General features: G+C 38.0%; 1 protein-coding gene across 8 annotated transcripts in view; it reads right to left on the bottom strand.

Annotated features, from left to right (window-relative positions):
- Positions 1 to 16,104, bottom strand: part of cdc14ab (cell division cycle 14Ab) — a 45,434-nt gene that overhangs the window by 19,080 nt on the left and 10,250 nt on the right. For all 8 annotated transcript variants that reach the window (XR_013795492.1, XR_013795493.1, XR_013795494.1 and 5 more), the window contains 2 exons: positions 13,191 to 13,270; positions 5,804 to 5,870 (listed from right to left, as the gene is read on the bottom strand). Coding sequence is in view for 5 of the 8 variants with exons in the window: in XM_079593879.1 (XP_079450005.1) it covers positions 5,804 to 5,870; positions 13,191 to 13,270 (147 nt within the window). In the remaining 3 variants the exon portion in view is untranslated. The remainder of the gene's footprint in view (positions 1 to 5,803; positions 5,871 to 13,190; positions 13,271 to 16,104) is intronic.

Raw genomic sequence — 16,104 nt, 5'->3', positions numbered from 1 at the left:
CTGAAACCATCCAACCGTGGGACATGCTGTCCTGAGCTGCAGGGTTAAACCTGTCAATCAAAACCTAATCAGAGCTGAGTGAGGGCACAGCGGGTGAGTGATTATCACAAGCTGGCAAAGTCGCATCACTTTAATGGACCAATCAGTTGAGCGCGTTCCGGTATGAAACGTTGCATCTCTCTAACACAAACGAGACACGGCGAAGTCTACACGTGCAGACGTACAACTGGCGGCCGTGTCCGTTTACTCCATCTGGGTGCACTGACAGATGTGTGCGCACCTGATACAGCCAGCCGTCTCGCTCTAAGTCTGAGGTTACGTAACTGTTCTTGGTCAGGTTTAATCGAATGAGTCCAGCCGGCCTCCTCCCCTCTGCAGCTGACTGGACAAACAGCTTACAGTAGAAATCCTCTTCTGCAGTGTCAATGGATGGTGTGGATGAGCTGCTCTTAATTACTGCCAACACTACCAAAACCTCCACTTCCTCATTTTACCCTTGCAATGGTAATGGTGGAGTGTAGTGGGCTGGTAATCTACAAGACTCTTCATTAAGACTCTTGACCCTGTGATGCTCCAGGGAGGATTGTCGCTGTAGTAGCATCTTAGAAATCACTTTGGTTAAAAGCTTGAGAATAAAACCTGGTTAGCTTACAAACAGAAGCCTAAAACAATGCCCAACATGGCTGATGGTTAACATGTTTTGGTGACATTGGCCAAATGTTTAAGACGGTGAAGATGCATATTGCATATAGAATTTAAAGCAAGAAAGTCGTAATTGTTTTACGTAATTGCGACATTTTTTTTACAATGTGACATCTCACAAATGACACATTGTTTGACAATTTGCAACTTTCCTCATAACTGTGACTTCATATCTCACAATGTGACAATCCAAAAATCACGATACTGTGAGTCACAGTTACGAGAAAAGTTAAATGGTTCTTGCAATTTTGACTTTTTGCTCACGTTTCTGACAATTAACAGCATTTTACTCAATTGCGACCATCTCACAACTTGACTATCCAAAAATTGCGATATTATATAGGTCACATTTACGAGAAACAAATTTACAAGAGAAAAAATATAGGTAGTTACGAAATCACATTGTGAGATAAAGTCGAAATTACAAGAAATAGAAAAAAAGTCATAATTATTTTGTGTAATTGCGACCATTTCTCACAATTATTACTTTGATTCTCACAATTGCCACATTTTTCCAATCAATTGCAACTTAATATTAAAAAATTGCGATATTGTGAGATTGTCACATTATCAGATATGAAGTTGCAATTATAAGTGAAAAATGAGCTAATTGTGAGTAACAATGCAGTAATTGTATTACTAGAAATAATTATAACTTTATATTTCCTGTAATCACGACTTTCTCACAACGTGATTTCAATTACTCAAGTTTTTCTCTTGCAAATTTGTTTTACGTAATTGCGTCTTTATATCTCACAATGTCGCAATTTCTTTGATTAATTCACAATTATGAGAAGCAAATTTGCAAGAGAAAGTCAGAAATCGTGAGTAACGAAATCACTATGTGAAATATAAAGCAGCAATTACAAGAAATACAGAAATAAAAGGCACAATTGCCACCCAGTAAAAACATGGTAAATTTGGATTTCGTGTTAACTTGAGAAAATTGCTCTCAGCGGAGTTTTAACCTAAAACACTTCGGTTACCAGCCCAGATGTTTACCCATTAGATAAACCCAAACAACTAACAAAAACAAATTAACTGCTCTCATGTCGACAAATAGGGCATTAACTCCCCTTTGGCAGCTTGGAGAGAGGAAGCAGTGGTGATTTGATCATTATCAGGCTTCAGTGTTTATCACACTCACAGATGCCGTGTGACTCATGCAATTAAGGAGCTGTTAAAACATGGCTGTTAATTAGAGCTGGAGGGGAGGCAATGATAAAAGTGTCACATTCATCTGTCTCAAAGCAACAACTACAATCTTAACAGCAGAGCACAAGATGCCATGAGGGCCCAAATGTCTGCATGTCCAGTTTCTATATTTTAACTTGTCATGTAGTCTTAACGTAACGTTTTAAAGGAACACTCCGACTTTTTGGGACTTTAGCCTATTCACCTTATCCCCCAGAGTTAGATAAGTCCATACATACCTTTTTCATCTCCGTGCGTGCTATAAGTCTGTTTGACGCACCCACCGCTAGCCTAGCTTAGCACAAAGACTGGATGTGAATGGTTGCAGCTAGCATACTAATCCAAATAAGTGACAAAATAACGCAAACATTTTCCTATTTACATGTTGTGAATGTGATTTGTATAGTCACAGAGTGTACAAAAAACAAAGTCAGATGAGACACAGACATATTTTAACCGTATAAATACTGGGAACTATATTCTCTGAAGGCGAAGCACTGCTACTTGAGCGGAGTGATAACCGCAGCACCTGAGACGCGTCGTGGTGAGGAGCAGAGAGTTCGTTCAGAGCACGTCTCAGGTGCTGCGGTTATCACTCCGCCCAAGTAGCAGTGCTTCGCCTTCAGAGAATATAGTTCCCAGTATTTATACGGTTAAAATATGTCTGTCTCATGTGACTTTGTTTTTTGTACACTCTGTGACTATACAAATCACAACATGTAAAATATGAAAATGTTTGCGTTATTTTGTCACTTATTTGGATTAGTATGCTAGCTGCAACCATTTACATCCAGTCTTTGTGCTAAGCTAGGCTAGCGGTGGGTGCGTCAAACAGACTTATAGCACGCACGGAGATGAAAAAGGTATGTATGGACTTATCTAACTCTGGGGGATAAGGTGAATAGGCTAAAGTCCCAAAAAGTCGGAGTGTTCCTTTAAGGGGGATGAATTTAAGTATTCGATTATTTTCGTATATTCATTTATATTATTTTATTTGAACATTTTATAAAATCTAAATTAACCATTTACACTTAAAACCAATTCTTTGAGCGTGTGATTTGAATAAACAACATAAGCAATGGAGGGATGGGTTTGCGTTCGAAGGATGCTGCTATTTTTTCTGATGCAGGCTAAACAAAAAGACATTCCAGAGAGTTGAAGGAGCGTGAAGGATGTTTTTGAATAGCAAGCATGTAGGAATTCACTGTCTGTGCTCAACGAGTCTTTCTGGCGCGTCGAGCTGGAGACACATTGATACCTGCAGACGTATTGGGCTGTTGCTGAGATACTCCCAAAACAGACGCGACTGACAAACTCACGTGAGCGCCATTAACCTAGAAGCCAGTTTAACAACTTTGAGTAAAGAATTGTCATAGAAACTTCTTATTATGCAATGGTGTTTGCTCAGACAGAGCCTAGAATTGCTTCCTTTCCGAACTGCAATCATGAATAATATTTATTATAAGGGTTATGGGGTGTTTTTTAAATGTCTCAGTTCACTGTTTTAAGAAAAAGAGGATATTCAGACAGTTCCAGACAATTTAGCAATTTTCAAATAATTTATTCCTGTGATGGCAAAGCTGAATTATCAGCAGCCATTCCTCCAGCCTTCAGTGTCACATGATCCTTCAGAAATCATTCTAATAGGCTTACTAGTTGCTAATACTTGTCAATTATTTCCTTGAAATTGTAATTATTTGCTATTATTAAATTACATTGAATGTTTTGAATAGCTTTATACCATTGTTTGAAGCAACTGCATTCCATATTTCTATATAAAAATAAAAAATAAGCTGAAAACACTCTTCCTGAAAAACGTATTGCTTTTCTATAGCATTACGCCTCAAATGTCAACTATACATTGGTTTGGTTTCTTTAAATTAAAAAAAAAGTATAAATATGCATGGTATAATATTAGGGGCTTTCACACTAGGTAGTTCTAAAAACGTAGTTTAAGGAACTAGACATCAGGGTGGTTCCCCGAGAACTAATTTTCCTTAGGGCCGTTTTCCTGGTTGCATTCACACCACCAGTAGGAACTGGTGACGTAAGCCATGCTTGTTGTTGACGGCACTTAGAACGGCAGAGCCTAAGCACACAGAACTCCTATTCTCCATCTTCATTAATTTTTCTAATTTTTCATTTAGTCATCTGTTTAACAGTCTTGTCTAATACGTTATTAGATAGAATTGTTATACTAAGTCGACAGTATATGAAAAAGTATTAGCGTTTGCTGTGTGGTTGATGCCCAATGTCGCTAGCTGAGCAGAAATGCATAATCATGTCTGGCTTGGTCCCCTCAAAGTTGCGTTGGATTTTCTCCTTGAAATAAAGCAGGGGTCAGGAAGTAAGTTTGGCATCGGGCCAAACATTTTTTTTTTGCATAATGAAAGGATAATTTAAGAAATGAATTGATGAAAAATGCAACTAGAATTGCCTGTGACAGACTGTTACAGTATCTTTTGCAACTGGTAGTGAGCTGTTACTCCGTGTTAAATCCTGTAGAAGGACAATCATTATCGAATAGGTTGTGCGATTATTGTTTAAAAATGTCCCCATGTTTTTGGTGCTGATGCAGTGGTGACGCGTTAATGTAACCAGAAGGCGACGTGTCAATAACGCACCTAAAAGCGGTCACAAAGAACTGGCAAAAGTAATGATTATGACTGCGCATTTTGACTACTTAATTTATGCAATGGTGGAAAAATTGTCAAAATAAATGGGGAAAAATGCGAAAAAACGTGTTCGGCCTTTGGCCAAGTTTTTCATTAGATTTGGTTTCGGCCAAGAATTTTCATTTCGGTGCATCCCTACAGACAACAGTAGGAATATTGGGTTTCTGCTCGGACCGAGAAAAAATTACAAATATCTGGTTTCTTTTTCAACTATGACATAACAGAGAGAATACTTGCAGAGAATTTAAGACGAGTCCATCTTAAGAAAACGCAAAAGATGAATCAACTCTCTCAGAATAATGGCATTTAAAAAACTTTTAATATTACTATAAATGTTGAAAACTGTTGTGCTGCTTAATACATTTGTGGAAACAGTGATTTCAAAAGTATTTACGGTCGCTTTTGATCAATTTAATGCATCTTTATGTAAAAAAAAAAAATTGATTTCTTTAAATATCTGATTAAACCCAAACTTCTGACTGATAGTGTACAAAAGTCAGATTGTAACTGGATTACAAAACAAATATAGATGTGGTTTGAATTAGGTTTGTAAATATTTAAGTTAATGTTTTGCTGTTGTGAATACAAAACAAAATGGACTTGAGTGAGATACACCAAAAAAAAAAAAAAAAATGGCTGCCTATTTGAAAAAAAAGTAAAAAGTAAAATCATTCATGCGTTTAGCTAACCCACTCTCATACCAACAGATAGACAGTCAGAGAAAAAGACTGCACAAAAGGGGGCTTAGGAGAGATTCATTGCCACTGTGGCTCAAAGTGAAGACACCTGTTGTGTTATATAAGCCATCAGCAAAATAACATCCCTGAAGCACTTTTTCAAAACACGGGACACAAATGTTCTTTGCCTAATGGACAGGTTTCTAGTCTTACACTGGCTATCCAAGAAGGATTAAGTAGACAATCAGTATCTATGGGTATAATCCCGGATTGTGTGTATGCTTGAGTGCTGAAACACTTAAAAGCCAAATGTTTCCTGCCAATAGAAGCTGCAATATCATCATACAGACTGATACATTTCCATTAGTTCTTAAAGAAGTTATCATTTATCCCTTTTTTTAAATAATAATAAGCACAAATTTGGAAATGATTATTAATATATTATTTAATCATATTTTATGAAATAATAATATATTATTTAATTTTACATATAGTATGGTAAATATTCAGTGGTGAGGTTAAAACATTTGCATAGTACTATTGTGTATATCTCACCTTCCTAATGCCTTGCAAGGAGTCAAGAACCGTCAGATTGTATGTGCAATTCCCAAATGAAGCATCCCTGGAAGATAAAAAAAAGGCAGCATGTTAAAATTACGTGGGTGTATTCAAACAAGAAACAATCTAACAAAAAAAAGAAACACCCACAAGACTATAAAGTCATGTTATGTGCAAAGAAACAGGAACATAGACATTGATTTTAAACTGCATCTCTCGGCTCTGCAGCTTTCATCCAGAGTAAACCATAACCTGCCCATGAATACAAGTAACTGGGTCAGGGCCTTTGTGTTTGGATGTGGGAGAGAAGGTAAAGCGACATGTGAGACCGTGCTGGCTTTTGTCGTCTGTGTTCTCAAAGAAAGAAAACCTTGCAGTTGAAAGTGTACATGTGGGTCTCCAACAACACGATGGGTTACATCTCCAGGGTCAAGGCGAAATCAATGTCATGAACCAGCCTGTTTTGATCACATATATGAGGAAGTCCAATTTAGGTTTGTTTGTATACCTAAAATAATGTCATTGGGTCAAGGGAAGAGAGGGTTGTAATAAAATACCCAAAGCACAAACCCTTTCCTAACGCACGTCAAGGAACAGGCTCTTTGTGCCTACTTAAATTGAGTTTTGCATTATGCATGCACTTAATTTGCAGTTTATGATGCAGGCTGGGTTGCATAAAAAGTGGGTCAGTGTTCTGCTGGGATCCTTTCATTAGTCTCCCAGTGTACCTCAATGGAAAATATCATGCTCCATTCACCCACACATACATACAACACGTACCTCACCACATATCACACATGCATGAACTCCCAGAAGAGGGCATGAGATCTTGTGTATTGGTCCACTACTTTAAGGTAACCAAAAAATATTGAATTAAAATGACTCTATAATATGCCATTAGTAGGTTGATTTCTTCAAAACACTGTGGTTAAATGTTGGTGCCATGAATGGCTTTCAAAGTAACATTTCCATTAGGGCTGCACGATTAATTGAAATTAAACAGCACATATAAAGCTGCGCATAAAAAAATGTAATCGCAGCCTTTGCGATTTCATAAATCGCAATCAGCCAAATCGGTTTAAGCACAATTTCTTGTTAATTGTGATTGTCCTGATTTCCATTATAACTTAACCCCAGTTTTCTTCTAAAGGGGAATATTGAGAGATAAGTACCTTGCTCAAGGAAAAACAGAGATGGTTTTCAACCGGCAGCTTCCGGATACCAGGAAGTTTAACCACCACTAGGCTATACCACCACCAACTCAAACATGAAGACAAAAACACTAAGAAAACAATGTCATGTTATGTTATAAAAAAGTATAAAATAAAAAAATGGAGACAAGAAAACCAAGTTTCCAACAGAGCTTTGAAGAAAAATGTATTTTGTTCACACAATAATATGCACCATATCCCGACAACAGGATCCAAAAACAGCTGGAGACTTTCCCACCAGCCAGAGGCTCATTCATCTTCCTTTCCACAGTACAGAGAAATGTTGAGCCAATTGATTTGGCTGTAGAAACAGCAGCTCACTGGCACCAATTATAGACTAACATCCTGAGGATTATGTAATGTCTCACCTGCGTAACTGGATGCCAGGAATTAGACAAACCTCATTCAAAAACAACCATCTTTGTCCACTTTTAAATTAGTAATTTAGTAGATGCTTTCAAAACATTGCAAGTGACTTGCAATACATTACAATGAAAGTCCCCACCACAGAGTAGCCAAAAGGTCAAGTGCCTTGCACAAGGGCACATTGGTTTTGCCCCTTGTGGGGTCTGAAACTTTCGTTATCAGCCCAGAACTTAAATCCATAGACTACACAATTAGATGGACAGTTTTGGCTAAACAAGCAATTATACAGGCTCAAGAGCTGTTCCTATAAGGGACAAGTCAAACAATTCTATCTCACGGAATGCATCAACCGTAATTAGTTTCTTCAACAAAGAAGGTATTGGACAGGGGGTTGGTCACAGCATTCACATATAAATCTGCATCTTTATGGTCTTAGGCTGGGTTTAAAAGGCTGGGATAAGCAGCGCTGTTAAGCACAGGGTGTGTCCTGGGCAAGCACTGTAGAGGAGCAAAGCAGGACAAGCGTACAGATGCCAAAACTTGAAGTAGCACATTAGTGTCGTTACGTAATCACCACCATGGACATGATTTGTTCTAGCAAATACAGATTTACCGCCACGACAGTGGGCTCTGTAATCATATCAGGTCAAAGTTCCTCTGAGACTTAGAAGGCTGGGTAACTTCATGATTTAAATATGATTTATTAAGTCTAAAAGCTTTCAGCATGCACCGCAACTTGGCAAGACAGATAGAGCTTAGCGGACCAAGAGCTGAAAGAAGAAAGAACAGGGCAATGAAAGCCCAAGGGAGGAACTCTGATTGGATTTCCTAAGTCGATCCTAGCACTGGTAGAAAAACGGACATGACAGGATTTTATGCAAGGTCTTGATGACGAAATGTGACAGTGATCGAATGAGGAAGGAATACATGAGTTTAGTTTAAATTTGGCAAACATATGCAGTGGTGAAACTGTAAAAAAAGAAGAAAAAAAAGAAACAGGAAACCCACCCTTCCTTGTAGAGAACTGGGTGGAGTTCCTCAATGAGAGCCAAAAGACTATATTATTTAAGCATTCTTCATCTAGATTAGTTGGGCCTACACACAGTGAGCGAGATCAGTTCAAATTGACAATTAAAACTACTAGATATTGCCGCACAGGGCAGAGTGGAACTTGCTAACTTCCTCTGCAAGACTGCCACTGCTTTTCTCTTAGAATTACCAAATATTTGGGCAGACTAGGAAAACAGTTCTTCACTGTTCTTACACAATGGGGGAGCGATATCAAGGTCTAAATTATTAATCTAAGACTGAAGCTCTCCTGGGCACTAGAGCACAGTCTCCAAACCTGAACAACAAACCCACACCCTTAAATAGAGATTACACTGCCACCAAAACATCTGAATTTTCAAGTTACTTCAAATGTCGTTCTAAAAATATATTGCTTGAAGACAACTTCAGGTCATGTTGTGCATTCCATCATTGGGTGGATACTTGATTATGCAAGTTTCTTTCTATGTAGGACTTGATGTGGGAAACTACTCTGCAACCAAGATCAATGTGAAGATATGTTGCAAGCATTTGCTTACTCAAGATGGAACAAAACCATACTTTCTAGCCACAATGATCCAGAATAGATCAGCCAAAGGTCAGGTTCACAGTTAAAAATAGTAGACAACCAAAACCATTTAAGCCTGGAACAAGTAAAATGTAACTGAAGAGAGATCCTTTCAGTTGAACTTTGTAGCACTTCATAGCAGTAGGTGCAACGTGTTATTATTTTCAGAATTACACATACCTTTTCATCCAACAACTTCTTGTAGTTTCTTCCTCTGGTACTCAAACATAGGTCTCACACACACAGCTTCCTTTATTGATTGGTATGGCCCATTCATTGTTTCCCATCAGGAACCCCTTTCCCTCTCATAAACAACACAACTATTTACTTTCTGAATTAACCAATTGCTAAGCATTACATAACCATGGCACACTGTTTGTCTCCACGAGTGGCATGGCTACGGCAGCCAAGTGGGGGGCACACTGACAAAGCTCTTTTCTTCCCTTGCGCAGCTACACTGCTGCTAACAATCACATCTTTGTGGAGAAACAAGGGCCCAATCAACCTTCAAGATGAACAGGACGGCAAACAGAGTGGAAGAAGTGCCATAAGAGGCACGACTACTAAACATACCGCAGGATTTCATACTTCAATGAATGGTTTTAGGGACCAGTAGACCGATGTGTCGTGAGTCTTAGTAATTTAAGCTTTTACTTTACCACATATCAAAATCCTGCCCTAACTAGGTCTATAAAGAAGTGTACCATCCATGTTACAATTTCAGGTATACAACAAGCACAACAAAACTGACTGAAATATAGAATAATGGTGGTCCTAGATGCCACTGAACATTAAACATAACAGGGAAGATAGATACAGTAAATAGTTGCTTCCCTACAAGTGTAGACAAGCCCAAGGAGCAGTTATGGTTTTATAAATCTTAAAAACTTAAAATAATTGTGATGACTAAGTGATTAATAAGTACCTTGCCTTTTCAGTGATGAAAATAACATATAGAAAGCATCCTTTCATAAGCAAACATTTAATAAAATGAAATCATTTTGCACACTTCAAGATAAACACTAAACACTGAATAAATGCTATATATATTTAATAAATACTTATTTTTAAATAGGAAAAACTGAAATTAATTAAAAACTAACTTTTTATAATTCAGAACCTACTTTTTTTTTGAGAATAAATAAAAAAATAAGTGTTAAAAGGTTAATCTCTCAAGAAGTAAACTGTGCAAGAGCATTTGAACCAATGCCCACAAAGAGGGGAAAAACAATAGATGTGTTGACTAATAAACACAAATGAAAAATGTAATTCTTTCTTTAGTATTTTAAATTGTTTCACAGACCAATGATGGTCAATGAGTAAAAGGTTTTCCCTTGATGACAAGTATGAAAGTATGTGTTCTGAAGAAGACCAAAGGGGGATTTCGGCCTTCTGGGAAAAGCACTAATAACTGCACAGTAAAAACAAATCTGCTGTTTCCTGTTAGCATCCAGTGACTGACGTTTCCAAACTGTTTGAAGGCCAGAGCTAATCTATACCGGATGCACTTACAGCACATCTCAGAAAGTGCAGATATATGGCCTGTTCCATACATTTATAAACCCTGCACTGAAGATCGCAGATTCAGAAAATGCAGGTCTCTTCACTATTCAGTGTATACAGCTCAGAATCATTAGCCAACAAGAGTCCACTACAACAATGAGCATTTCTGTTCGATGAGGCCAAGGGTCACCCCGCCTTTCTTGTTGTCCCTCATTATATATGCACGCATAACAGAATCTGCAGCTATGTGCTTGGACTGGGTGAACTATAAGACTTTTGTGTTTCTGGGTCAGTGAATAGGGAGGACAGGGCCACTCGAATCTCATCTGGTGGCCATAAACAGCCAAGAGGACTGACTAGCCCAGAATACTAACGACATGGTAATATTTTTAGTTTTAAAAGAAGGACAGTGTTTTAGAAGGCAATAATATCTCCATGGGAATTCCTTGTCATTTTTAGAATCAGCTTGGAGCCACAACTGGCATCTAAAGACCAGGACAGACCAAGCCGACGGTCAGCCGCAGTTTTTGAGCATCAGTCGGCTTAGTTTTTTTCAGCATGTTGAATCGGCGTCGGCAAACGGTGAGAGAGAGAACTCTGATTGGCTTAGTGAACGAGTCAGTGCATGAGAATAAAAGCGAAAGTGATGAAAGCAAACAAAGAAGTCAAGACGGTAATCATTCAATCATTTACCTGAGCCATTGAATGCACGAATATTTTAATAATATTATGAGCCGCTTTGTTCAAAGCGCTGCTTTGTTTACGATTTGTTAGGGGTGTAACGGTACGCAAAAATCACGGTTCGGTACGTACCTCGGTTTTAAAGTCACGGTTCGGTTCATTTTCGGTACAGTAAGGGAAAGAAATGCACAACATTAAACTGCTGGTTGTTTACTATAAACTTTTTTTAACAATTTGTTTACACTTTTTTAAACACACTTTTTAATAAAATATAATTAATAAAAAATATATAAAATAAAAAAAGAATAAGAAATAAAATACTGCTGCAAAGTTCTCCACTAAATAAAATACTCTTAAACCAATACTGGCCATGACGCTAGCTAGCGAGAGGCTGGGCTAAAGCTGTGTATGTGGTGATCGGGCCAAATTTTAGGCAGTAGATTTTAGACAGCAGTAACCGAACCCGACCCAAGCCCGACAGGCATAAAGATATTTATGTCCGAGCCCGACCCGAGAGTTAAAATCCCATTTTTTTTTCTCATACTAATGACACATGTACGTTTGTTTGTGTGGAAAGGCCGCTTTTATTAAGCAACTGAAAGGGATTTGGAAATGTCAACAGATGAGCACGTCAGCGCGCATGGAGCAACAAGCGCTCTTAACACAGAGCGCATGCACGCGTTTCGTTGTCACAGCAACATAAACAAATTTCCAAACACAGGAAGACATATGTTATGGTAATATTTTACATGTATTTGAATCACACAAACGATTAATCAGATTTAATCAGTGCAACGCGGAGACTTCCGACACTTAATATGTTCGTTTGGAAACTCGGAATTGACGCATGTTCCGCACACAAAACTAGTCTAATTTACGTGACAGATTGCATTCGGTGCACATGTGAACCGTACCGAAAGACCTGTACCGAAACGGTCCGGTACGAATACATGTACCGTTACACCCCTACGATTTGTATATCTGCAGTCCTAGTTTCAGTTTCTTTTTTTAGAATATTGATATCTGCTGATATACAGATATTTACTTACACGCAGGCGCAGAACGCACACTCGACTTAAGTCCTTTTGGTGTGTTCAAGAGGCAGCTTTTTGTCCGAGACGCACCCATGGAAAGCCGACAACACAGTCAGCTTTCATCGCCGCTAGTCGCCTTGGTGTGTCCCGGGCCTTAACAGGGCAGCTGGGTGGTAAAATAACAGAACTACAGTCTCACAGGCACAAATCCACAACTAACGGCTTTCGTATAGTGTGTCAGGGAAAAAAGACTCACACTAAGTGTGGAGACTTTTTTTATTGGAAGGTTACTGTTGTGTAATTGTTGTTTGAAATGCCAACACCATTACTCAACAAGAAGACCCCATTCATAACAGAATCTTCCCTTTGACCCATTCATAAGTCAGACATAGCAGATTACCAGTCTAGAACCTGCCACAGAAGGGTTTCCTCATACTTAAAGGCACTCAGCCTTATGTATGGTGAACAGCTCAAAGGTTTTAACGTCCTGTCCTTTGCAACAGTTTTGAACTGAGTCCAGAATTCAGCTCAAGAGAAGGGATTACATGAGTGCGCTGACACGGCTGGACTCCGTAATCCCAAACTAAAAGACAGACATGTCAACCGATAGGAGCACGATAAATCTAACCCTTCTGCAATTATGAGCATCACATAGATGTCGGCTTCATGGCTTGCAAAAAAATGGTCATGCTGTTTTTCCACTTTCCCTGTTTATTTATCTGGGCAAAGAAGTTTATCGCATTAAAAACACTGAGCTACAAGAGACAATATTTCATGCAAAATCAGATTATAACGCAATGTGCGATAAGAGAGGGAGAGGAAAGTGGGAGAAATGAGGCAATATACATTACAGCTTTGTTTATAATATACAGCTTTGTTTTGGAAACAACTGGCTTTTTTGTTTTTTAAGGAGAGCTACAAATAGCCAAGTCAATTCCCATGCTGAAGATGAAGTGGATATGAGGCGGTCTTACCTGAAGGGAAGATATGAGGCATTGGAGCCTGAAATCAGGGCTCTGTAGGCTTCCTCTGGTGTTTTCTTCAGGTAAATCACCTGAGAAAGGAAACAGGAACAGGAAATGACATTAGTGCACTAGAAAAGCATCTAAATGGTAATGCTTGGTATTCATTTTATAGACTTGCGTTACCACCAGCGTTAACTAAAACTAATAAAATTCGTTGAAATAAAATCTAAATATTAGTTGAAAATATTTAAATTAAATGAAAAGCACAAGTAAATCAGACATCACTACTTCCCAACTGCAAACTCATTCGTTTTTTCTATCCATGTCTGTACATGTTCCTCTATCAAATACACAAATGTGCTTTCAGGAAAATGATGTTTAGGCAGAATGTGTCACACAGATGAGATGCTGTGGCTCAGCACAATGGGGCCCTTCTCAAGTTGGGACGACTTGTCACGGCACAGTGCGGCAGTCACAAACACAGACTTGCTGAAGTGACGAGTTTTAGCGGTCATCTATTCCCTTCATCCATGCCAATCCCTCTTGACATCACAGAGAGAACAAGCTCTATAATAAGATCTCTGCTCACTCCTTAAACATTTCTGTGGCTTGGTGTCAGAATGCAGTAGGGAAGTGCCAACAAGAAAAAGAAACGCATGTGAACCGCAACTCTGTCCAACATGCATAAAATACAGAAAAGGGGATAGTTCAGCCTAAAAAAAAATTTGCGTCATTTACTCGCACGTCATTCTTAACTTGTATGAAGTTATTTTGGAAATGAAGAGATGTTGAAGGTTGTGCTAATTGCTCTTTTCTATGCAAATACAATAAATGGAAACTAATTTTCGCACTTCAAACATGCAAACAATAATTAAAATATGAAATATTTATTGAATATTTTCTATTGCATTAGTAAAATTATTCAGACTAACTTTATAAACTGCACCAATTGATTAATTCAAAATATTTGACTCAAAATAATGATTTTTTGACAAATCTGACATGGCTACTTGCAAATGTGATTTTCTGTAAATAACTACCATATTTTCCAGAAAATATGTATAATTTGGACTGTTGAGATTTTAAAATAATTATATAAATAGATAAGTTGCAGTGTGTGTCCAAATCACATTACTATTACATTCATAAATACATAAATAGTTAAAAAATAGTTTATAGTTACCCTCACCTTATAGTTACCTTTAAATTGAACAAAATTCAGAATAGAACAAGAATGAAACGCATATAAAAAAGAGATTTACCAAATGAAACAAACCTAAACGAAACTGAAACACTCCCGGGCGTGCGGGAAATGAAAAACGCAACTTTTATTCCGAAAAAATATATTAAAAATGTATAATATAATAATTTATAATTATTATATATTAATATATATAGAATGGACCACTTATGATACTTTTTTGGCACTTTTGCATCTTATGAAGCTTGGCAGCCTTAGTCCTCCTCATTCATTGTGATTGTATGGAATAGAGCAACCTGCACACTCTTCAAAATATCTTCATTTTGTTCCACAAAAGTCAGTCAGTCACACAGGTTTGGAACAACATAAATTTCATTTTTTGCATGAACTAGTCTTAAGCTCTTCAGTACTTGACAACATAAAAGACAAACTAGGAGAGAGTTCAAGTGACTGTTTGTGAAGGCTGTATTTGTTCAACAGGAGGCCAGAGCTTTATCATTTCTGAACAAGCTCATGAAATATGCACCAGCAAACAATTAGCTAAACAGTTCGGCAGATTAAGTTCAGTCCCATGAGAAGGGTCAGCACTTGTTTGTTTGTGTTACGCCCTACTGTCCCATGTGACCCAGAGAAACGATAGAAGATCTTGGCCCCAGCTGTTCAACCAATAATCTCCTTCATATGATAAAACTGGGTCATCTACTGTAGGGCAGATCAGCAGCAAACATCTGCACTTGCCAGAAACGCACATCCCACACAAGCCTGGATCAATAAAAACCTACTTACAGAATGTTCACTGAAAGTAGAAAGACAATTTACACTGACAGCACGTCCATGCACGCAAAGAGTGATAGGCAAGCCAACGCTGAGAAGAAACAACGGTTTTGTGCAGTTTGGAGATGATCACAGTAGTATATGAGAGAATCATCTAAAACATCCATCTTGAGCACATTACAGGAGAGAATCTGCATGATTTGACGGCTGTCTCCAGAGGTTGGGTTTTATGAAGGTAGCTAAAATGAGTTTCCATTTAAGACAACTAAATTAAGACCAGGATCAGGGTTCAGGCTAAATTTACACTGAAAGGGTAAATGTGACCATTCCTAGTAGACAGATTTTGAGGAAGTACACCAACTTTGCAGAAATTTGCAAGATAATTAGAATTGCAAAGACCAGGTTTGCAAAGAAAGGAGAAGAAACTATCAATGTGTTTTTGAATTAACATTCACAATCTTAATGATTAAACAGTGTCAATAATATACGTTTAATTTATCTCAAATAAATAAAAAATAAAAATCACATTTGGGACATATTTAACAGCAGTATGAATGTAGCTATATAGTCTCTGCAGATAGGAAACCAAAAATATAAGTGAAAATAATATCTAAAATATAACATCCAACACAGGAGTTATGGTGGCATGCAGCCATTGCATCACAACAGTCCAAAATCAGATTATACAAAAAGCCAGATTATAACTCGTCATGGCCCTCGTCCAATGGAAAGCAAGGGATCATCGGATCTCCCCCTCTTTGGATAGCCCAGAATCAGAAGAAAAGGATGCTGATATTGTATAACACCATCAACCTTTTCAGTTCCCTAATATTTCAAATTACAGATCTAGTAGGAACAAGTTAACAGTGGCTTCTTTTGAAGGAAACTAGAGAAGCATCTCTCATAACACTTCCTTTCCGTGTTGCCATTTAGGACTCATCAATATTC

Source organism: Phoxinus phoxinus (genome assembly GCF_949152265.1).
Source record: "Phoxinus phoxinus genome assembly, chromosome: 20".
NCBI classification, from domain to species: Eukaryota; Metazoa; Chordata; class Actinopteri; order Cypriniformes; family Leuciscidae; genus Phoxinus; species Phoxinus phoxinus.
This window is presented reverse-complemented; position numbering and strand designations above follow the sequence as displayed.